General features: G+C 38.0%; 2 protein-coding genes across 6 annotated transcripts in view; one reads left to right on the top strand and one right to left on the bottom strand.

Moving 5' to 3' along the window:
• Positions 1 to 458, bottom strand: part of SASS6 (SAS-6 centriolar assembly protein) — a 40,552-nt gene extending 40,094 nt beyond the window's left edge. Inside the window, exon 1 of the mRNA XM_003409522.4 lies at positions 304 to 458. Within this exon, the coding sequence (XP_003409570.2) occupies positions 304 to 368 (65 nt within the window). The 5' untranslated portion in view covers positions 369 to 458. The remainder of the gene's footprint in view (positions 1 to 303) is intronic.
• A 264-nt stretch (positions 459 to 722) lies between these two features.
• On the top strand, positions 723 to 22,522 carry TRMT13 (tRNA methyltransferase 13 homolog). 5 transcript variants are annotated; one of them, XM_003409369.4, is made up of 11 exons: positions 723 to 881; positions 3,524 to 3,570; positions 3,659 to 3,725; positions 5,863 to 5,925; positions 6,521 to 6,590; positions 6,736 to 6,842; positions 7,185 to 7,352; positions 9,795 to 9,867; positions 17,762 to 17,836; positions 21,125 to 21,557; positions 22,310 to 22,522. In XM_003409369.4, the coding sequence occupies exons 1-11, from the start codon at positions 723 to 725 to the stop codon at positions 22,503 to 22,505; spliced, it is 1,458 nt and encodes a 485-aa protein (XP_003409417.1). In that variant the 3' UTR covers positions 22,506 to 22,522. The 5 variants fall into 5 exon arrangements, with proteins under 5 accessions (XP_003409417.1, XP_010587805.1, XP_064138565.1 ...); XM_010589503.3 differs by lacking the exon at positions 5,863 to 5,925; XM_064282495.1 differs by lacking the exon at positions 21,125 to 21,557 and having other exon boundaries at positions 22,310 to 22,421.
• The last annotated feature ends 11 nt before the right edge of the window (positions 22,523 to 22,533 follow it).

Raw genomic sequence — 22,533 nt, 5'->3', positions numbered from 1 at the left:
GAGTTATCTGTCAAAGGAGGAGAGTGCAGCTATAATCACGACTGCGTTCAGCACTAGGATTTTTGACATGAACTAGATAGTGGTCGGCTTCCCATTTCCTTACACCCCTCCTTCGGCCCCCTCTGCAACAGCGAGCTTGGTGACAGCGGTGCCCATTAAGTCCCTGCTGGCTGTTCTCGCTCCTTCCACGCAGGCCGGCAGTACATTCAGCCGCGGTCGGTGCCCACTGGCCGGATCCGCCATCTTTCTCCCTTGGCCCGACCCCAACCGCCACCCGCCGGCAGCGGCTGGCGCCGACCTCACCTTTCTTCGCAGTCTTTGCATTTCACCTGCAACGGGACCAGTTGCTGGAAGAGAACCTGGCTCATATTGGACCGCTGTCCCGGCTGGTGTGAGGAACGGTCCGAGAGGCCCGGCCTTCAGCACCAGCCTGAAAAGCGCCTGGGCCCTAGTAAAGTTTGAGTTTGGCGCTCGACTCCCGCAGAGGAGGCGGGGAGAGAGAAAAGGGGAGGAAGACGGAGAAAGTTTGGACTTCGCCAGCCACCGTCAGTTTCTTCCGGTTTTGCGAAGGATGGCGAGAAGACGGTTGTGGCGGTTCCGGAAATTAACCTGTACGACGGGACGCGAGGCAGCCATGTTTGTTAAGGGAAGGGGACCCGAAGGAAGCTGACAACTTTTCTTCTCATCTTCAAGCGCTCGACGCCGGAAGCGGGTCCTGAGTTATGGAGGCTTTTGCGCCGACGCCGCAAGTGACTGGTTTTCCAGCTGAGGGTAGATGCGGTTACTACGTGGAAAAGAAGAAGCGGTTCTGCAGAATGGTGGTGGCAGCAGGGAAACGGTTCTGTGGTGAACACGCTGGAGTCGCGGAGACGGACGCTGAGGTCTGGTTGTCGCCCTACCCTCCTGAGAGTCGGAAATTAGTTTCCCGGTCTGGGGTGCTGGGGCGCGGCCCCTCCTGTCCCGGAAAGATTTTCGCCGTTCCCTGGATTATCTAGGTTCCCTGGATCATCATTTGCCCTTCCTGGGAAATGATGATGAGACCTAGTGATAAGCATTACGCGTAGCAGCGACCCATTATCTTGATCCTGTCTCGTGATAATGCCAGATTTTAGTTTTACTTCAAACCACTGCTTCTTACACCCCGCCCACCGTCCCTACTGGGACGTGGCAGCTGTGAAAGTCTGGGATTGACGATCCCAAGGTTTCGCTAATTCTTTTCTAATTCCATTTCTTGTGAATGCGGTTGAGAGGAGCTTTAAAAACTTTTTTTCTTTAGATCTCCAATCTTTAGAAAGCAACATAAAACTACTTGTTGGGAAGGGGGAGGATAGATTAAGGAAAATAATAAGAATTGATTCCTTTTAAAATTGAGAACAGAAGGTGTGCAATGGTGTTCGATGAAACAGCTATACATATATATAATTGTAATGTCAATATATATTTGCATATATGTATATCTTCTTAGATGTATGTATATATACGTAAGCATATAAAACGCAGTACATAAATCTAAGAATGAGAGGAGCAGGAAGCTATGGAAAAAGCATGTCTGACTAAGAGGATTAGAAAGAATAAACCAAATAGGCCGGCATCTGTCTTCTGAATGTCCAATATTACGTTCTTTTTCTTTGTTAATCAGAAGGTTTATTGGTCTAGGGAATATCCAGTACAGATCAGTCCCCTGAGCCCTTTCATCTGCCATTGTTCATAGCCATAGACCTACTTTCTATATGGTTTAACTGATATTTGCCTGGAATGAAGCATACTGAAGCAAGGGCATTCTTTCTTTGAAATGTGTGAGACCTGTAACTTAATCATGGGAACTCTTATAAGTACACCTACAGTTGGTACTGCCTGGTTTTTGAAGGGACCAGCAAACATCTTTTGGTTAAAGAATAAGATGAATTTTATTTCTGCTCTGTTACAAGGCCTTAGACTTCACCTTACCCAGACATCTGGAAGGTGATTGCAGATGGCGGCATTAGTAAAATGTGAATAGATCATTACGAGCTGATTGGTATTCCTAGAGAGGAATGACATCATATTGTTTTTAGTACCTTGAATAAAACCTGCAAAACACCGACTGAAAACTTTTTATGAATGTGATTTGCTTTTGAATCATGGCCATCCTACTGAATCAGTAATTTATGTTGCAGTTGGATATTGTGTTTCAGTCTTTTTTAAAAAAGGTATCACAAATGCCTGTGATGGTACCACTTGTACTCATTTTAACCCATTTGTTCTCAGCTGGGGGTGATTTTGCTTCCCAAGGGCAATTGGCAATGTCTGAAGACATTTTGGTTGTCATAATTGGGTCACGTTACTGTCACCTAATAAACAGAGGCCAAGGATGCTGGTAAACATCCCAAAATGTACAAGACAGCCACCACAAAAAAAGAATTTCCAGCCCAAAATGTCAAGGTTGAAAAATCGTGTTTCTAACCCCAAATAATAAATGGAAGTAGTACTGTTTTATTAAATCATATAGCTAGACTTTGAGGACTACAATAAAGGTTTTTTCTTACATGGAGGTTAGGTTTTAAAGTCAGCAAGAAGAAGTAGCACTGTTTTAAAAAAATTATTGAAAAATCATTTAACTTTTCTCTGAAAATCAGTATACATAGTTTCATGGCTGTACTGAGAGGAACATCAGACTAAAATAAACTGAAAAAAGATAACAGTGAACGCAGCATTTACATATGGCCAACACTGTGCTAATCATTTTTTTAAATTTTAACTCACTTGGTTGTCACAAACCTTAGGAGGTAAGACATATTATTATTCTCCTCTTTCAAATGAGGCTATAAATTTGACTAAGATCCCAGAGCTGGTAACAGAGCTAGGATTCATACCTAGGCAACCTAGCTGGTCTGTGGTCTTAACTCTTACGGTATCATATTACATACAGATCCATATGGAATGTTGGGCAGAATTGCCAGACCTATTCATTTTCTTTTTTCTCCCCATTGCAGATAGTTAAATACTTGTAAGTTAGAAACACATAGGATACAACCTTGCTATAGTGAAAAGTTACAAAACCAGTGGACTATGGCAACGTGGCAAATAATTAAAATAACATATTTCATAATTTCTAAAATTTTTATTCTAACATCTTTGAAATCAAGATGCATGTTTAAACCAATGATTTGTCATAAGTTAAAGTGGGAGCATTATCTTTCTTGGAGGTACATAAAATAATGGTGAATGTTACAATTGATGCTACCTTAGATTCAAAATTCCATATGTTGGCATTCTTTTTATAACTTATTTGAAGCTATATACCTTTGTCCAAAAGAATACTTGTTCTTATATAAATAAACCAGTTACTTTGGAGTTTGTTGTTAAACATTTTGACCTGATTCTACCCATTTTTCCTTATATTTTTTTAAGGTTTTCTTACCTTGTTTTGGTATTACGTAATTTTTTTTTGAACCTTATGATTACACTAAAGTTATATCTAATATCTATAAGCGATAAACTTAATTTTTTATTTTAAGTAAATATATTCCTTTTAATTTATTAGGAAGAAAATGCTCGAAAAAGAATCCTGTGTCCTTTAGATCCAAAACAGTAAGTATGGTTCACATAAGCATTTTTCTGTATTGGAAATAGTAATTGTCACAAATTTCACTTTAAATAATTTTCTTTTTAAATTTAGCACAGTATATGAAGATCAACTAGCAAAACATTTGAAAAAGTGTAACTCAAGAGAGAAGCCAAAACCTGTAAGTCTTTAATCAGTAAAATTGAATGGTAAAATATGCGTGTATAACATTTATATATTAATAGGTTACAAATATGAGTATCTAACAAGGCTCTTCCCTCAGAAGGCTTGATTTCGTAAAATACATTTGAGTGTATATAACGTGTCAGACTGTAAATCCACTTACGGTCTTAATTCAAAAAGTAGAAGTGTATTCAACATGTATGAATGTTATTCAGATAGCAAGTTCACATTTTATTTATTCAGAAATACTTAGTGCCTAGTAAATATTATTTCCATAAAATATGATCCCTGGCTTTAGGGAGCTTATTTGAGACTGTTAAACTTACAAATAAATTAGGGATCTTGTTTAATAAAATCAATGAAAGAAGTAAGCACACGTGATCAGAGCACATACTTGCATCAAAGCTAAAATTAAATCTTAGGGATCAAGAAAGGCTTCCCAGAGGAAATAACACTTGGGCTGAGTCTTGTTGAGTCAAGGAAAAAGAAGAAAATCCTTCTAGCAGAAAGAACATGTGCAAAAGCATGGAGGTAAGAAACCACATGATGCTTTTAAGGAATCTGAACCTTATTCTGAAAAATATGGGGAAGCCCTGAAGGATTTTGAGCTAAGGAATGCTCAAATTCTTGAAAAACTTTCTCTTACTCTAGTGTGGGAGGATAGCTTGGAATCAGGAAGACTAGTTAGGGGGCTGTTGCTGAAATTCAGGTGAGACATGATAATAGACTAAATGAAAGAGGAGGGAAAGGTAGTTGTATTTCATTTCAATGTCAGGACACTGGAAAGAAAAGGAGGAAAGTGGTGAGAAGATGCACTGGGGGGCGGGGAGTGTACAGCAGTCATTTTCTGGTACGGTGTGTATAATATGAAACTTAGAGCCTAGGTGAAATCTTATCACTGTTATGCCTTACTTTGTAAATACGTTCATCACTTTTTAAAAAATTTGTATACAAAATGAAAGTAACTTATTAATAAATTTCTCCGATATAAATAGCTTATATATTTAAGAATCTAATCCACAACATAGGTTATCGGGAGTGCTCTTTGTAACTATTTTAAACTAAGAGCAAGTTAAATTATAATAGGTATAGCTAATTCTCTGTTACAGTTTTGCCAGTCACCCAACAAAACATTGCACTGCTTGCAGTTCTCACCCTTTCCATTCATTCACCAATTCCCATTAGTATCCAGATAGAGGTAGCAACACAGGCACAATTGGGGTGTTACCTTTTTGCCTCTATTTACAAAGTTCTAGCAGTTTATATAACATCCCCAGGAGTTGTTTTCACTTTTGAAACAGAATTTTTAGAAATAGTACTGTTTTATTCATCTAAATCTGTACTGCCTGTATGGTAGCCACTTGCCACATGTGACTATTTAAAAATAATTAAAATTAAATTTTACAATTCTGTTTCTCAGTCACACAGTCATATTTCAAGGCTAGCAGGTACCGTGTTGGCTAGGGCAGCTAGTTAACATCTACATTACTGCAGAAAGCACTACAGTCAGTGCTAAGCTACATCCTACACATTCTCTAACCCTCTGAAGATGGACTAGAAAGATCTCATTATGTTAACTTAAACAATATAGTTTCATAGAAAGTTTCTCTTTTTCAGTTTTTAGTATTTAAAAAGAGAAGAAATCATGCTTATACCATTGTAATATCTATATTTTATCCCTTTTTTTTTCTTCCTAGTCATACTGCTTGTCTGATAAATAGCCATGTATACTTCATACATTGTCATTTTTGCTTTAACACCCTAAAGAAAGATTGGCAGGGTCCTCAGTCTACGTTGTAGACAAATAAAAACTTTAATAAACATTACTAAATGAGTTTCCTTAGACTATAAAAAAAAATTTAAATACGTATTCATATAACTATCTCACTAGTATATAAGATCCGTGAACAGGGAGATTTTTGTCTGTTCTCTTCTCTGCTGTGCTAAATCCCCAACACCTAAAGCAAGCCAGAGACCATAGTTGGTGTTTAATAATTTTTTAATAAATGAATGAGAGAAAGGCAGAAGATGCGGGATACAGAGAATGGGAAGAAGGGAAGGATCAGGTTTTTAGCTTAATTTTTGTGAGCTCTTCAGATTATTAACAGTATTGTTATGGTTTTGTTTTTGCTAAGGACTTCTTTATTCAAGATATTAATGCAGGCTTAAAAGATGAAACAGAAATACCTGAACAATTAGTAAGTACATCGACTTAATATTTCATTTTAGGAGATATTTATGGGCTATTTCCATATTGTGAATAAGCTGTATTCTAATTTTTGTTTGAATAAGTCAGTTGTTTTGAATTTACAATATATTTTCTTGTGGAATCAGTGTCATTGATGATGGTTGATTCTCAGACTAGCTCATTTTCCATAACAAAGCTACTGCATAGCTGGGAGTCCTTATTTGATTCTTGAATCCTCTGGAGCCTGGAGTTGCTCTTGACCCTGAGGAGGTTAGGGGAATTGAAGTACCATGGCAGAGACAGAGTAGAATTGTAGCAGTTGAGCAGTTGCCATGGCAGAAAGAAGAGCTGCTGTATGGAATATATTCTTGGGGAGCTTGGTAGCTTTGATAGATACACACACACACACACACACACACACAACACAGATACACGCACAGACATACATAGGTACGTATATATATACTGACATCCGTATATACAAGTACAAACACAGGCATACAGATATGTTTATATATTAAGTATTCATAGATAAAACTTCTGTAAAGAAGTTTAAAAGAAATGCATTTTTTGGCAATATTTTTTAGTTTTATTTTTGTATATAGGTGCCAGTTTCTTTTCTATCTGAAGAGCAGTTGGAAAACTTAATTAAGAAACTGAGAAAAGCAAGTGCAGGTAAGTCTGTCAAAAGTTGCAAAATAAATTATTTCAGAGCTGTTAGATGGTATATGAGTTGATAATTTAAAAGAGGTTTCTATTGGTCAGAGTCCTGTGGTTTCATGCTTGACTGCTTAAGATGCTGTGCTTGTATTTGGCACAGGTTTGAACTCTACCCTTAAAGATCAAATTATGTCCCATCCAGTACTGCATGATGCCCTTAATGACCCCAGAAACGGTGATTCTGCAACCAAGCACCTGAAACAGCAGGTATGTTTAGGCCACAGTAACTCTACTAAATGGCCTTTTGTTCGTTTGTAAAAAGTTAAATTTCTATTCTTCCTAATAGCTATTAATAAGATCTTGTTTATCTTTCAAGGTACAGAATTTTTCCATTTCAAAAAATATGTGTATGTTTTTGGTATGGATATGTTTCTGAGTACTGCTAGAACAAGCACTAAGTGTTTTAAAAGACAGAAAAAATTTTAAACCAGAAGGAAATTCTCAATATGAACATGCCACCTCAACGGATGTATAAATTAGCTTGCTATTTTCCCATTCGAGCCCATTGTGTTTGCCGTAGTTTATAAAATAATCTCGTGACGTTTCCAGGCTTCTATTTTAGGTAACATTGAAAAATTAAAGTTACTTGGTCCAAGAAGATGCTTTGTTGAATTTGGAGCAGGAAGGGGAAAATTATCTCACTGGGTTGATATTGCCTTAAAAGATGCTGAAAAAGTTCACTTCCTCCTAGTAGAAAAGGTGACCACAAGATTCAAGGTAAGTAAAAACATTGCAGTATACTAGTACACTCCGTATTTTTCTTATTGTTAAAATTATGTACAGGAATCTGTCTCTTAAAACAGAAGAAAATGACTTTCCTTTTTTGTGTATTTGATTGTGGCTTTTTACTATTCCTAACTGATAATTTAAACTGAAGGTGAATTTTTAATCTAAATTTTATAGTCCATTAATCTCAGTTCTTAAAATTTACAGAGGCAGGAAAATATGTGAAAAGAGCCAGGCCAAGAGTTAAAAGTCTTAGGTTCTAATCCTACCTCTGCCACTGAATAACCATTCATTCAGTCAAGACTTTATTGAGTGTAGTGCCAGGCATCATGGTAGATATTGGGTATATAAAATAAAGTCAATTAAGACAAGGTTCCTGCTCCATTACTTATTTTTAGAAAGGAGAGACAGACAAATGATTGTAGTAAACTTTTAAAGGCAATGTGAAAAAGGTCTGCATAGAATACAGTGTAGATTCAAAGGAGTGATTGACAAGTTTTGTTGGAGGGAAGGACTAGAGAATGACTGCACAGAAAATGTGATGCATGAGCTTAACCTTGAAAGGCAAGATAGTGTTTCCTAGATCAAAGGGTTTGAGAAGCAAATACAGTGTAACCAAATGCCTGAAACAATGGAAACATTTCTGTGGTGGGAGCATGTGGTATGAAGTGGAGTTCAGCAATAATGAGGCTGGAGAGGAAGGCTAAACTAGTGAAGGTCTTACATTTAATGCTGAGGAAGCAGTTAGACTTTACTAGGTGCTGGTGCAGTGGTTAAGAGCTCGGATGCTAACCAGAAGGTCAGCAGTTTGAATCCGCCAGCTGATCCTTGGAAACTCGGTGGGACAGTTCTGTCCTACAGGGTCGCTGTGAGTTGGAATCAACTCGACGGCAATGGGTTTGTTTTTTTGTTTTTGTTTATTTACTAGGTGCTAGGGATACTGTGGAGGCCTGGTGGTGCAGTGGTAAAGAGCTCAGCTACCAACCAAAAGGTCAGCAATTCAAATCCACCAGCCACTCCTTGGAAACCCTGTGGGGCAGTTCTACTCTGTCCTATAGGGTCACTGTGAGTCAGAATTGACTCAACAGCAATGAGTTTGGTTTGGTTTGGTTTGGGAATACAGTGGAACCAGGATTTAGTTCCTACCTTCGAGGAGTTTACATCTGGTAGGACAGACCTATAAGTGTTCTGGTTCAGTATGCTAAGTGTGTTATGACAGTGGTAAGGACCAGATAAGAAACCTTGGTGGCACACTGGTTAAAGTGCTCAGCTGCTAACTGAAAGGTCGGCAGTTCAAACCCACCAGCCGCTCCACAGGAGAAAGATGCAGCAACCTGCATCCATAAAGATTACAGCCGTGAAAACCCTTTGGGGCAGTTCTGTGCTGTCCTGTAGAGTTGCTATGAGGCAGAATCGACCCAACAGCAATGGGTTTGGTTTTTTGGCAAGGACCAGATGCTTTGGGAGCACAAAGACAGAGCACCCACTTCAGCCTACAATGGGTTAGAAGTGACAGCTACAGGAGATTGAAAAGACACATAAGAGTTGGTCAAGTGAAAAGGGGTTTTTAAAAGTTTATTCTAGTAAGACCATTAAGCTGTATCACAGGGGTCAGACACTTTTACGTAGTGGGATTAATCATAGGGTCATTATTATCTAGTTACCCAAGTATGAAATGAGCTAGAGCTAAGGCAGCAGGATAGAGAGGAGCGAAATCATATGAGAAATGTTGGAAGCCGCAAGGCTTGCTGATTTATTAGTCATTGAGTGTGAGAGAGAGGAGGTAGTTTCAGGTGATGTTTATGGCTTGAGTAACTCAGTGGTGCCCTTCCCCAAAAGAGGGGATATAAAAGGAGGAGGAACATGTTTGGAGGGAGAAATAATTGGTTCCTTCTGGATGTGCCAAGTTTAGCATTCAAGTAGACTTCTTTGGTTGATATGAGTCTGATGTTCCTCAGAAAGTCTGGACCACAAAAGTAGATTTACAAGTCACAGACACATGGGGATAGATTGGCATGGCTGTGATCTTTCAGGGAGAGTAAGAAATGGAGAGAGCCAAAAATGATATACTAGGGCCTGACAAAGAAAAAGGAACTGGCAGGTAACCATAGGCTAAGTCCCTTAATATCAGTGAACCCCAGTTCCTTCGTCACTGAGTTAGGAGACTTTAGAATTAAATGAAATAATGTATACATGTGTACATAAATTGTTACGAAAATTTTCAAGCCTTATAAAAATGCGTGATATTATTTTGGAGTTCTCACCAAAGAATATATAATTCTAAGTTTTTTATTTATCATTCTATTTTTTAATACTAAAAATGAGATAAATTTTTTTTATTTGCTGTGAATTTTGAAAACATGGAAATCTTTGATCTCTTAAAGCTCTTAGCATAAAATGCCATTGTTGTAATAATGTTCTCTATTTTTATAGGTAGATGGTAAACACAGAAAGAAAAATGCAGTGTTTGAAAGACTTCAAATTGATATTCAACACTTGTGTTTGAGTAAGTTGCATAACTTCCGGTTGTTGTTGTTAGGTGCCGTTGAGGGAGTTCCAACTCATAACAACCCTGTATACAACAGAACAGAACGCTGCCTGCTTCTGCGCCATCCTCACAATCATTGCTGTGTTTGAGCCCATTGTAGCCACTGTGTCAGACCATGTCATTGAGAGTCTTCCTCCTTTTCAGTGACCCTCTGCTTTACCAAACATGATGTTATTCTCCAGGGACTGGTCCCTCTTGACAACATGTCCAGAGTACATAAGACGAAGTCTCACTGTCCTTCTAAGGAGCATTCTGGCTGTACTTCTTGCAAGACAGATTTATTTGTTTTTTTGGCAGTACATAGTATATTCAGTATTCTTCACCGTCATCATAGTTCAAAGGCATCAGTTCTCCTTTGGTCTTCCTTATTGATCGTCCAGCTTTCACATGCATATGCGGGGATTGAAAGTACCATAGCTTGGTTCAGGCGCACCTGACATCTTTGCATTTTAGCACTTTAAAGAGGTCTTTTACAGTAGATTTGCCTGATGTTGTTTGAGTTCTTGACTGCGACTTCCACGGCAGTTGTGGATCCAAGTAAAATGAAATTCTTGACAACTTTAGTATTTAGTATTTTACCTGTTTATCATGATGTTGCTTATTGGTCCAGTTGTGAAGATTTTTGTTTTCTTTATGTTGAGGTGTAATCCATACTGAAGGCTGTAGTCTTTGATCTTCCTCAGTAAGTACTTCAAGTCCTCTTTGCTTTCAGCAAGCAAGGTGGTGTCATCTGCATATCACAGGTTTTTAAATGAGTCTTTCTCCAGACTCTACCATAAATCATAGAAGTTTCAAGCCCCTAGGCTTGCTTAGAAATCTAATGCAGAACTGTTCCTCGGAAAACAAATTAATCTATTGTTAATCTAGAATGTTATATGTAACATTTACATAAAGGTAAATTGAATTCGGGTTAAAACCTAAAAAAATTCTTTTTCACTATCAACCGGAAATGAAGTGTAATATTAGGGAAGAGTTTAAATATTTGATATTTTGAAATTAAAAGTCCTTATATTGCTTCTTTGTCCAGTTTAGATTGATTATTGAGTCTGTTCATACCATAAAATAGCTTTCTGCCTAAAATTAACATGACTTTACTTAAACCATTAAAGAAAACGAGGTAGTTTTCTGCCTAGTCTAAGGCGTAGGAGACGCTTCCTAGAATTCTAAATTATTCCAAAGAAAATAATTGTCCCTGTGGAACTCATATTCCATACACACACACACACACACACCTCAATCATATTCTTTAGTGCCTTTTATATACATTTTCTGTATGTGTTTTTAATGAAAATAATACAAACATATCCCTGCAGCCCCTTCTACTCTCTAGGTTTAATCCAGCGCTTTAATGCAACCCAGCATATACATATATATATAAATAAAAATAGCTGTATTTACTAATTGAATATATTACTTTCCTTATGTCAGAAACTCTAAACAAGTTTTTATGCTATATGTTGAATTCTTACTAACCATACTGAAAATTAGCCTACCATATTTTTTTAATAGTTTTCATTGACTCTTCTCTGCCCACCATGTGCCCCTATCCCATATTTTTAAACATGGGAAGAGAGTAAGATTAATAAAGGAAGGATTGAGCAAAGATCTGAAACATACTTCAGTAGTGTCCTTAGAATTTACATTAATTTTGGAAAATCTGTCATGTGCTAAAGAACAGTGACCTACCAGGGCCTATAGCTACTAATAAGAATGTGAATCTGTAATCTGCTGACTTTTCTTTCATGCTTCAATTTTTTCTTGATTTTTAGAATAAAAGACTTATATAGTAATATACTGAAAGTGATTAAAGGTTTTGAAATGAGTAAAAGGTGGCCTTTACTTACAAGATTTTCTTTCTGGGTTGCAGGGTTGGTATTTACTATTAATCGTTTAGGAGAAGAGAAAGAATAGGAAGTGTCTGTTTAAAATAAGTTCACTGCAGAATCCTCATTTTTCCTTTTTTTGGTTTTTATTGAAGCTATACATATATGTAGTTAAAAGAGTCAAAAACTACATGTATGTGGTTTTACAAAGTTTATTACAAAAGCAGCATCAGCTGTGTCCCTCCCTGCCTTTCTCTCTTCAGAGAAAACAACATTCAACTCTTTTAGGTAAATTTTTATACTTAACTAAAGTCTCTAAAGAACAGGCTTGCGTCGATTCTGACTTCTTGTTTTTTAGAGCTTATCTGTTGACTTCACACTATGGTAGATGAAGATTGGATTTTTTTCCCTCCTCCTGTCCCTTTCCCATATGCATATACTTCCCATTCCTCGTCTTCCTAATGAAGTTAAATCATAATTTTGTAAGCTAAGTTTTCTCATTTTTCACGTCTGGATTATTTACTAAATTATAATTTTTCTTGTACAGTTTTTTATTATCACTAATTTATATTTTTGGCTAGTTTTTTTTTTTTTTTCTTTTTCTGTATTTATCATTAACTATCCAATTCTCTAGATCTCCTTTCAAGACATTCACTTGCATCAGGTATTCAGTCAGTTTTGTCTTCCTGACAGATTATTTTCTGGACCCTGCAAACCTGTTCCACTCTGGACTGAATGCCCTCTGTTCCTAGTACACAGATGTCATCCTTAAAACTCTCTTCAGTCTCCTCCTGGGGATTCCTTTTACTCTCTTGGACTGGAATTTCTTTTTCCACATCTTATCCCCCATCTTTCAGTATTGATTTATTCTCTTGGGCAGAGCACCTCTTATAGTTTCCTGAGAAACCATAAATTAAAGATAAATTTGAGGGTACCACGGAGTGAGGGTGAAGTGTACACAGCTTGAAGAAGGTAAACGATGTCACTTAAAATATACAAAAGAAAAAAGGACCTGTTGGTAATTGCCACAGCATGTATAATTTTGAAACAACAGCAACAACCACCAAAAAAATATGTGCAGATATGTATCTATGTATGTAGGCACGTACATGTATATCGGTTTGTATATGTGAGCGTATATGTGTGTATATGTAGGTGTATGCATATGCATGTACATGACTGTATGCACATATATTCAAATATGTACTAAAACACGGGGGAACAGTTACGGATACTTCTTAAACATAATCAAATACCTTGTGGAATTGGTTTTCTGGGTTTGAAGGATTAGGGCCATAGTCTCGTGGGACAGCTTAGTCAGCTGGCATAATATAATTCATGAAGCTATATTCTGCATCCTAGTTTGATGAATAGTGTCTGAGGTCTTAAGAGCTTGTGAGCAGGTACATAAGATACAACTTTTGGTCTCGACTCATCTGGAGCAAAAGAGAAAGAAGGAAACCAAAGACTCAAGAAACTCGTCTACAAGACAGATAGCTTTTATCAACCATGGCCTCGTCTACCCTGAGTCCAGAAGAAGTAGATGGTGCCTAGCTACCACTACTGACCATTCTAATCAGGGCTATGATTGATGAACCCTGATAGAATGGGAGAAAAATGTGGAACAGAACATCAAATTCCTTAAAAAAAAAAACTTAGTGGACCGATTGAGTTTGGAAGACTCCCTGAGACTATTGCTCTGAGATACTCTTTATACCTTGAGCTGAAACTAACCCCTGAGGTCACTTTGTAGGTAAATAACAGATGGGCTTACAAAACAGTAAATACCATCCATAAGTACTGTGCTCCTTTAAAAAATAACCTGTATGAGACCAAATGGTCAATAATTACTTTAAAATGATGAGAATGTAGGAGGGCAGGGAAACTTGGTTAATGGAACAACCAGAACAGAAATAACTAAGAATGTTCGTGCATTTTGAAGAATATAGCCAATGTCACTGAACAATTTGTATAGAAATTGTTGAATGGGAACCTAAGTGGCTATGTAAACCTTCACTGAAAACACAAAATACTAAAAATAAATAAATTTGAGACCTTGCATGGTCTGAACATATCATTTATTTTATCCTTACACTTAATTTGGTTGAGTATTTCGATTTCTAGGTTTAAAATCATTTATCTCTGGAACTGTGGAAGTGCTACTGCACTAGTGTTGCTCTGAATCCAGCCTGAATCCTGATCTCTTGTACATGATCAGCCTTTTTCTTTCTAGAAGTTTATCAGCTCTTTTCCTTGTTTTGATGTTCTGAAATTTCACAGTGATATGCCTTGGCGTGGTTCTATTTTTATCTGTTGTGCTGGGTACTTGGTGGACCCTTTAATTTATAGCAGCAATTCTCAATCAGGAGCAGTTTTATTTACCTCCCAGTGGACACGTGGCAATGTCTAAGACATTTTTAGTTGTTACAACATTGGGGGTGCTGCTGACATGTAGTGGGTAGAGAGGCCAGGGATCCTGCTAAACATTCTTTAAGATCCAGGACAGTACCCCACACGAAAGAATTATCGGTCCCAAAATGTCAGTAACGCCCAGGATGAGAAAACCTGGTTTCGAGATTCCAGTCCTCTCAGCTTTCCAGGAAATTCCTTTGCATTCATTCTTTGGTAATTATTTTACCTTTATAATCTCTTTTTTCACAAAGTTGTTCATTTCCATTTGTTTGGTCTGACTCTTTCAAGTTAGAGGCTGTCTTGAAACATCCGGTACTCCTTGATGGTCTGTTCATAGTTAACAGATCAAGTATATAGGTGGGGTTGTAGCCTCTGAGCTTCAGCCTGGAATGATCTGCTTAAGGTTTGATCTTTCTTCCTGGACCGGTCAGATTCCTCAGAGAAGACTTCAAGTCGCTTGTCTAGAGGGTAAAGGTCTAACTACCTAGTGGGGTACAAGAGCTGAGGTATACACACACTCACTTAATCCTTCTGTTTTACCACACTTCATTTCTAAATTGCTATTGTCCCTCAGTCCAGAGACCCCCTGTTTTCCCCTCTCCAGAGAATTAATCGCTAGTCTTCCACCAAGTGAGAAGGGCTATGAGATGGGGATCTGACTACTCCTTAAACACATTTCCACCAGTGCTCTGTTACAGCCACTCCAGCTCCACTTCCAAGGTACCTGATGCCCAAAGTCGTACAGCCTTCTGGAGCTTCGCAGATTAAACTGAGTTGGTTCTTAGCCTTCCCTACTTCTGTCTCCTTTCCTCCTCTTTCAGACCTTGTAGAGTTTATGCCTTTTAACAAATCCTTTAACTCTTATCTTAGTGGAGTTTTAGGAGGGAACAAACTAGATGTTTGCGTTCAGTATGCCATATTTGCCCAGATGATCATCTGCCCTGTTGTCCAAGCACAAAGAAATAGGACAAGGAGATGAGTTGATGTGTCAAGCATAAACACAGAAAGGCTTTCTTAGACGTACTTTCTCTCTACACTAATTGGTGGTAAGTTTCTTCAAGCACTGTAATTTAAGCCTCTGTAAACAAAGGCAAACTGTTCTGCTTGGCATAATTTTTATTTTTTAATTGTGTTTTAGGTGAAAATTTACAGTGCAAATTAGTTTCTCGTTCAAAGTTTTGTACACAAATTACTTTGTGACATTGGTTGCAATCCCCACAATGTGTCAGCATTCTCTCCCTTACCCTTTCCACCCAGGATTCTCCATGTCCTTTCCTCCGGTTTTCCTATTCTTTCCTGCTTTCTTGTCTTTGCTTTTGGCAGGTGTTGCCCACTTGGTCTCCTATACTTGATTGAACTAAGAAGCACGTTCCTCACATGTGTTATTGTTTTATAGGCCTGTCTGATCTTTGGCTGAACGACTTCAGGAATAGCTTAAGTTCTGAGTTAGCAGGGTGTCTGGGGGTCATAGTCTGGGGGTTCCTCCAGTCTCTGTCAGATCAGTATGTCTGGTCTTTGTGAATTTGAATTTTGTTCTACATTTTTCTCTTGCTGTGTCAGTACCCTCTATTGTGATCCCTGTTAGAGTGGTCAGTAGCGGTAGCTGGCAACCACCTAGTTCTTCTGGGCTCAGGCTGGTAGATCCTGTGGTCCATGTGGTCCATTAGTCTTTTGGACTAATATTTTTTTTGTATCTTTAGTTTTCTTCATTCCCCTTTTCTCCAAATGTGATAGGACCAATAGATGTATCTTAGATGGCCACTTGAAAGTTTTTTAAGACCCCAGACACTACTCACCAAAGTAGGATGTAAAACATTTTCTTTATAACCTATGTTACGCCAGTTGACCTAGATATCTCCGGAAACCATTTGCCCCAGCCTTCAGCCACAGTAACTTGGTCCTGAAAGGTATTTAGACATGTCTACGAAGCTTCTATGACTTTGCCTTGGTCAAGTTGTGTTGACGTCCCAAGTATTGTGTGTTGTCTTTCCTTTCACCAAAGTTAACACTTGCCTACTGTGTACTTAGTGATTTTCCCTCACCACTTCCATCTCTCATAACCATCAAAGATTTTTTTTTTCTATGTAAACCTTTTCTTGGGTTTTTATAGTGATGGTCTCATACAATATTTGTCCTTTCGTGATTGATTTATTTCACTTAGCATAACATCCTCCAGATGCATCCATGTTGTGAGATGTTTTGCAGATTCATAATCGTTCTTTATCATTGTATAGTATTCCATTGTGTGTACGTACCATACTTTGTTTATCCATTCATCTGTTGATGGGCATTAGGTTGTTTCCATCTTTTTCTATTGTGACCAATGCTGCAGTGGACATGGGTGCACATATGTCTATTCATGTGACGGCTCTTATTTCTTTAAGATACATTCCTAGGAGTGGGATTGCTGGGTCATATGGTGTTTCTGTTTCTGGCTTTTTAAGGCGGTACCATGTCATTTTCCATAGTGGTTATACCATTTTACACTCCCAACAGCAGTGTATGAGATTTCCATTGGCACCAATTGCTTATAGTATGTAATTTCCATCTCAAAGCAAGACACCAGAAGAGTTGGAATATTTTCTCAGCACTTCCTTTGGCCTAGATGCTGTAGTAGAGTTTGTAGAGGGAAGCATGCTTTTTATTTCAGAATCTTCGAAGAAGGAAAATGGATAGGAGAAAAAGATGAAAGCCACGATTGTGATATAGTACATTTTACTACATTATCAAGCCCTAATGGTGCAGTGGTTAAAGCGCTCAGCTGCAAACCGAAAGGTTGGTGGTTTGAACCCACCAGCCGTTTCATGGGAGAAAGTCTGCTCTCATAAAGATTACTGCCTCGTAAACCTTATGGGGCAGTTCTGCTGTGTCCTATAGGATCACTATAAGTCAGAATCAGCTCGACAACAATGAATTTAGTGGCACAGTGGTTAACTGCTCAGCTGCTAAATGAAAGGTCAGTGGTTCAAACCCACCAGCTGGTTCACAGGAGAAAGGTGTGACAATCTGCATCCATAAAGATTACAGCCTTTGAAACCCTATTCGGGCAGCTCTGCCCTGTCCTATAGGGTTGCTATGAGTACGAATCAACTCAATTGCAATGGGTACTATATTATCTTGTTGAAATACTATTTCTTTACTCTTACAGAACTGTTAGGACTATTATTTTCAGAACAGTTTGCAAAGCTAAGATGATAACTTATCCTTGATCATCAAGATATTTTAAAAGCCTTACTTACAGTTTTAATTATAATATTGAATACTGGTATACGTGTATTATGAATTGACTATAGTATTCACGTAAAATAAATCTTCTAGTAGGGAAAGTTTTGAGTCCTTTTATCAAAGGATTAATACTTAACATGGTGTAGACAAAAGCATTGGCTTAAGAGTCAAGAAGCTTTGCCTAATTCTGGCTCTGTCAGTAGCCAGCCGTGTTACTGAGCAAGTCACTGCATCTTTGAACCTGTTATTCCTAAGCCGTAAAGTGAGGATTTTTTTGTTTGTGTCTCTTTCAGCTCTAAAACCTAGAGATTCTAATTATTTCTTTCTTTTGGAAGGCCACATCATCTACATTATCTCATAAGGAACTAAATTCTCTTTTCCCTTTATTTCAGACAAGATTCCTTTGCTAATAGAAGAAAAACTACCTGTGGTAGGAATTGGAAAGCATCTGTGTGGTGTGGCAACAGGTATGTAACAGACTAATAATGTCTAGACTAACACATTAATTTTTAGCTTAACATGGCCCCACCCATTTAAATAGCCTCTTTTGAATGATACAGATCACTTATGTTCACAACTCACTAATAGTTGCTCTAAGCTCACTGCTGTCGAGTGGATTCCGACTCACAGTGACCCTGTAGGACAGAGCAGAACTGCCCCGTAGTTTCCAAGGCTATAAATCTGTGTGGACGCAGTCTGGCACATCTTCCTGCTGAGGAGCCACCAGTGGTTCCAAACCACAGACCTTTCAGTTTGCAGCCAAGCATTTTAACCACTGTGCCACCAGGGCTCCATGGCCCTGTTAATCTCAAATAAGAGCTTTCCTACTTACTTATTTTGAAGGATGATTTAAGAGTTTTATGGGTAAATCCTGTGTCGTATAGGACTTTAACATTCTCTGAGTTATGTTTCATCCAAAAAAGGAAATGAATCGTTTATGGAACATGTGTGATTCCATCACAGAAGCTACTGTCTTTTTAGAGGAGTTGCTTGAGGAGGACTCTAAACTCTTTTCCACTAGATAATTTTTTGTGTATCAAGATTCTGGGATGTTTACAAGGACAAAAAGAAATGTTAGGCAAGAAAAGCTAAGTTGTCTTGTTTTAGCACACGTATCCATCAGATTTAGCATGTCGAAATGGAAAGAACATGGGCTTTGGAATCAGATAGTCCAGTTTCATCTACAGTGTGTAATCTTGGCAAATTACTTAACCTTTCTGAGCTTTGGGGCTAATATATATATATGTAATTTTCTAGATTGTATAATATTGGCATATATTAGTGCTCAATGAATGTTAACTATTATTAGCTTTTCTTGCTGCCTCCTGCTATCATAATCATCCATATGGGAAACTTGTAGCCTCCATAAAACATTATTTAAGTTGGGTGGAAGTGGCTTTGAGTACTGTATATTTGTATTGTCCTTCATAGTTTTTAGAGTGCATTCATGTACCTTACATCCTTTGAGCATCATAAAAGTTTTCTGAAGTAAGCCAATTCTATCCTGAGGGGTGGGGGGGTAGGGGAAAGCACACTCCTTTGATCTTAGTTTTCTTTAGCTGCCATCTAATACCTCTCCTACCCATCTAATCCAAGTTTTTCAAAAGTGTAATCTACGTTGACCAGGTCCATTTCTCACATCCTACACATTTTTCCCATTTATTCACACTATCTGAATTTCCTTGGAAACTCTAGTGGCGTAGGGAAACCCTGAATTTCCACTTCCTTACTCTATTATTCTATTATTTTACTAAACATCCCTGTTATAGTTGCTTACTTTCATTGGAATTGTATTTCCTCCTTCCTTTTTGTGACACTCTTCTTCCTCATTCTTTCTCTATATGTATGCCATTCATTCCCTGTTTCCTTCATGGACTTCTACTGCAACCTCTTCTTTAAATATTAATTTCAGATCCATATGCTACACACTGAATATGTCTTTCCCCTTCTTAAAACTCTTCAGTAACTCCCAGTCACCTGCAGGATAAAGTCCAAGCTGTGTAATGTATTGGTCTCAATAACCTGGCTTCTGGCTTCCCCTTTGCCACTGCCTGCCTTTATGGTTCAGCAACGTTAGTTAAACCCTGGGTACTTTCCCTATAAACCAGTTGCAGTACAATCAATTCTGATTCATAGTGACCTATAGGACAGAGTAGAACTGCCCCATAGGGTTTCCAAGGTTGTAATCTTCGTGGAAGCATAGTGCCACATCTTTCTTCTGCAGAATAGCTAGTGGGTTCGAACCACCAGATTTTTGGTTAGCAGCTAAGTGCTTAACCACTGGGCCACCAGGGCTCCTTTTTCCCTACATACCATACTGTTTCTACTCTACCTGGAATTCCTCCCACATACCCAAACAAAAAATTGCTCAGTTTCTACTTACGCTTTAGGTCAGTTGTTACCACTTTCAAGGAGCCTCCTTAAATATTTAGATACGTGTGCTTAGTATTTATCATATTGCCCTCTGTATATCTTTACCTTATTGTAATTATTTGTTTATATATATAATTTTCCCAAAACACTGAATTTTTTTTTTAGCATAGGGCCTGTGCTAACATGGTGCTTGGTAAATGTTTGAATGATTGAATAATCTTGGCCAAAATTTGCTGTATTTCATTGTCCCTTACTAAGTATGTGGCTTTATCACTGAAGTCGTTTATAAATGATGGGTCGAAATATATTACTATAGCTTCTTCTGATCCTAAAATAACTTCATTCTTTTAATCATTTTTCTGGTTGTTCACATTTCTGAAAATCATTTAAGTCAAAGATAAACAAAATAGTGGCTGAATGTATTTTGTCGGAAGATAAGTTTATAAAATAATAGGTTAGCTATTGTTTTCTCTATATAGTGAGTTCCCAGTAATGTGTCCTGACTTGAATTCATATATTGAATTAAATATATTAGTGAGTATAAGATCATTTAATATTCACTTGTGACAGCTTAGGGTAGTAAAATTTGAAGATACATATACCTTTGATTAAACAGGGTGACAATCTAATCAAACAGAAAATATGTTTTACAGAAGGATATATTTGGGTTCTCTCCAGTATTGCCAACAATATAACAGTTGTCAGTGGGAAATAGCTATAGTCCTCAAACATCCATTTGCTTAGATTTAAAACACACCAAAATATTTTAATATGGGGTACATCCACCTACAAGTTTATGTGTATTAATTATCATGGCATCCTTAGTTCTTTGCACATGAAAGACAGTAGCTATTTGTTGAATACCTGTCTAAATATAGTAAGACCTTGCAGTGAAGCCTACGTTCCCCATCCTGACCTCTTCTTAGCTGCCCAGCTCTTCACTGTTTGCTGTGAACATCTTAAGGACTGACATCAACCTAAGCAAAGCTGCCTTTCTTTTTCACTTCTTTAAGTTTCTTAAGCTCAAAACTTCCTGAAATGTAAATATAGGTAAATTTTGTCCTATGCAAGTCATTTCCTCAGCTAGGGTCAGAGAAGAGAGAGCCAGTTTAAATTTTTCCCAATTGTAGATCTTCAGGCAGTTTCATTGGGAAATGGGCTTTCTGCAGCATAAATCATTAGAGAAAGTGAGAAGATAATGAGAAAAAGAGCAAATAGGAACAAAGTTGATAATTCATGAAAGAATTTCTACAGATATAAAGCTAAGTAGGTTTCTGTTGTTTTTATTATTGGGTTTTTAAAACCATAGTGCTTAATAAGTGTAAAAAATATTTATTTTTAAAGATGATGTGGTTTGGGGGGCCACATAATTGTGTTTGCAGATCTTGCATTACGATGTTTGGTTGAAACCTATGCTGCCAGTTGTGAGGAAAGGAGTGAAGAACCTTTAGCCAAACGCATAAAGAATGATAAAACAGAAACAGAAATTAACACTTTGGCCAAGGAAGGAAATGAAAAAAATGTCCCAGAGAAGTGGACCCCTGTGGCCGGCATTGTTATTGCACTCTGTTGTCACCACAGGTGTGATTGGAGACATTATGTGGGCAAAGAATATTTCAGGGCTCTAGGCCTTGGAGCAGTGGAATTCCACTATTTCCAGCGAATGAGTAGTTGGGCGACTTGTGGGATGCGGAGAACATCTTCGGAAGCCTCAAACGTTACCACAAAGAGAAAAGATAATCAGAATAATGAGAGTGAAGTGCATGGTGACAACGGATACAGAATGGCAGATGATAGTGCTGATAGTTTACCTGGGTAAGTGATTACCTTGTAATGCACAACTTAAAGGAGAGACACTTGATTATTGCTGTACTTTCTTTGTAGATGAGTATTATAAACATTTATTCATGAAAATATATTTTATAATCTAATTTTAGAATAAGTTAACTTACATATTTTTTTTAATGTGGTCATAGATAAAATGTATAAATCCGCCAGGCACTCCTTGGAAACTCTATGGGGCCAGTTCTGCTCTGTCCTATAGGGTCGCTATGAGTCGGAATCGACTCGACGGCCCTGGATTTTTTTGTGGGTAAGCATTGGATATAGTACCTAGTATAAAACCAAAACCAAACTCATTGCCATCGAGTTAATTCTGACTCATAGCAACCCTATAGGACAGAGTAGAACTGCCCCGTAAGGTTTCCAAGGAGTGTCTGGTGGATTCGAACTGCCAACCTTATGGTTGGCAACCGTAGCACTTAACCACTATGCTGCCTAGTATATGGTGCGTTATTTAACTGCTTTTCTGGAAATACCAAAGCCAAACCCGTCGCCATCAAGTCGCTTCTGGCTCATAGCGACCCTATAGGACAGAGTAGAACTGCCCCACAGAGTTTTCAGGGAGTACCTGGTAGATTCAAACTGCCAACCTTTTGGTTAGCAGCAGTAGCTCTTAACTGCTATACCACCAGGGTTTCCTCTCTACAAATAGAAGTGACTAAAATGATTGTTTATAAGTGCTTGTAAAATTTTAAAATTGTTTTATGTGTGTTTGTCTGATTTAGGTTTCTTACTGTTGGAGAAAGGAAGAAAATAGGGCATCTTTGTAAATTACTGATTGACCACGGCCGAATGCAGTATTTACAGCAGAAGGGATTCAGTCCTGCTTTACAGTACTATACAGACCCTCTGGTGTCTTTGGAAAATGTGCTGTTAACAGCTGTACCCAATCGCTCTTCATCACCAGAAACCGTTGCTTAGTGGAAAAGAAATTTTGAACATCTGTTTT

This window comes from Loxodonta africana, chromosome 3 (assembly GCF_030014295.1).
Source record: "Loxodonta africana isolate mLoxAfr1 chromosome 3, mLoxAfr1.hap2, whole genome shotgun sequence".
Classification (NCBI taxonomy): domain Eukaryota; kingdom Metazoa; phylum Chordata; class Mammalia; order Proboscidea; family Elephantidae; genus Loxodonta; species Loxodonta africana.
Note: the sequence above shows the minus strand (reverse complement) of the source record. Positions and strands in the feature narration are given on the sequence as shown.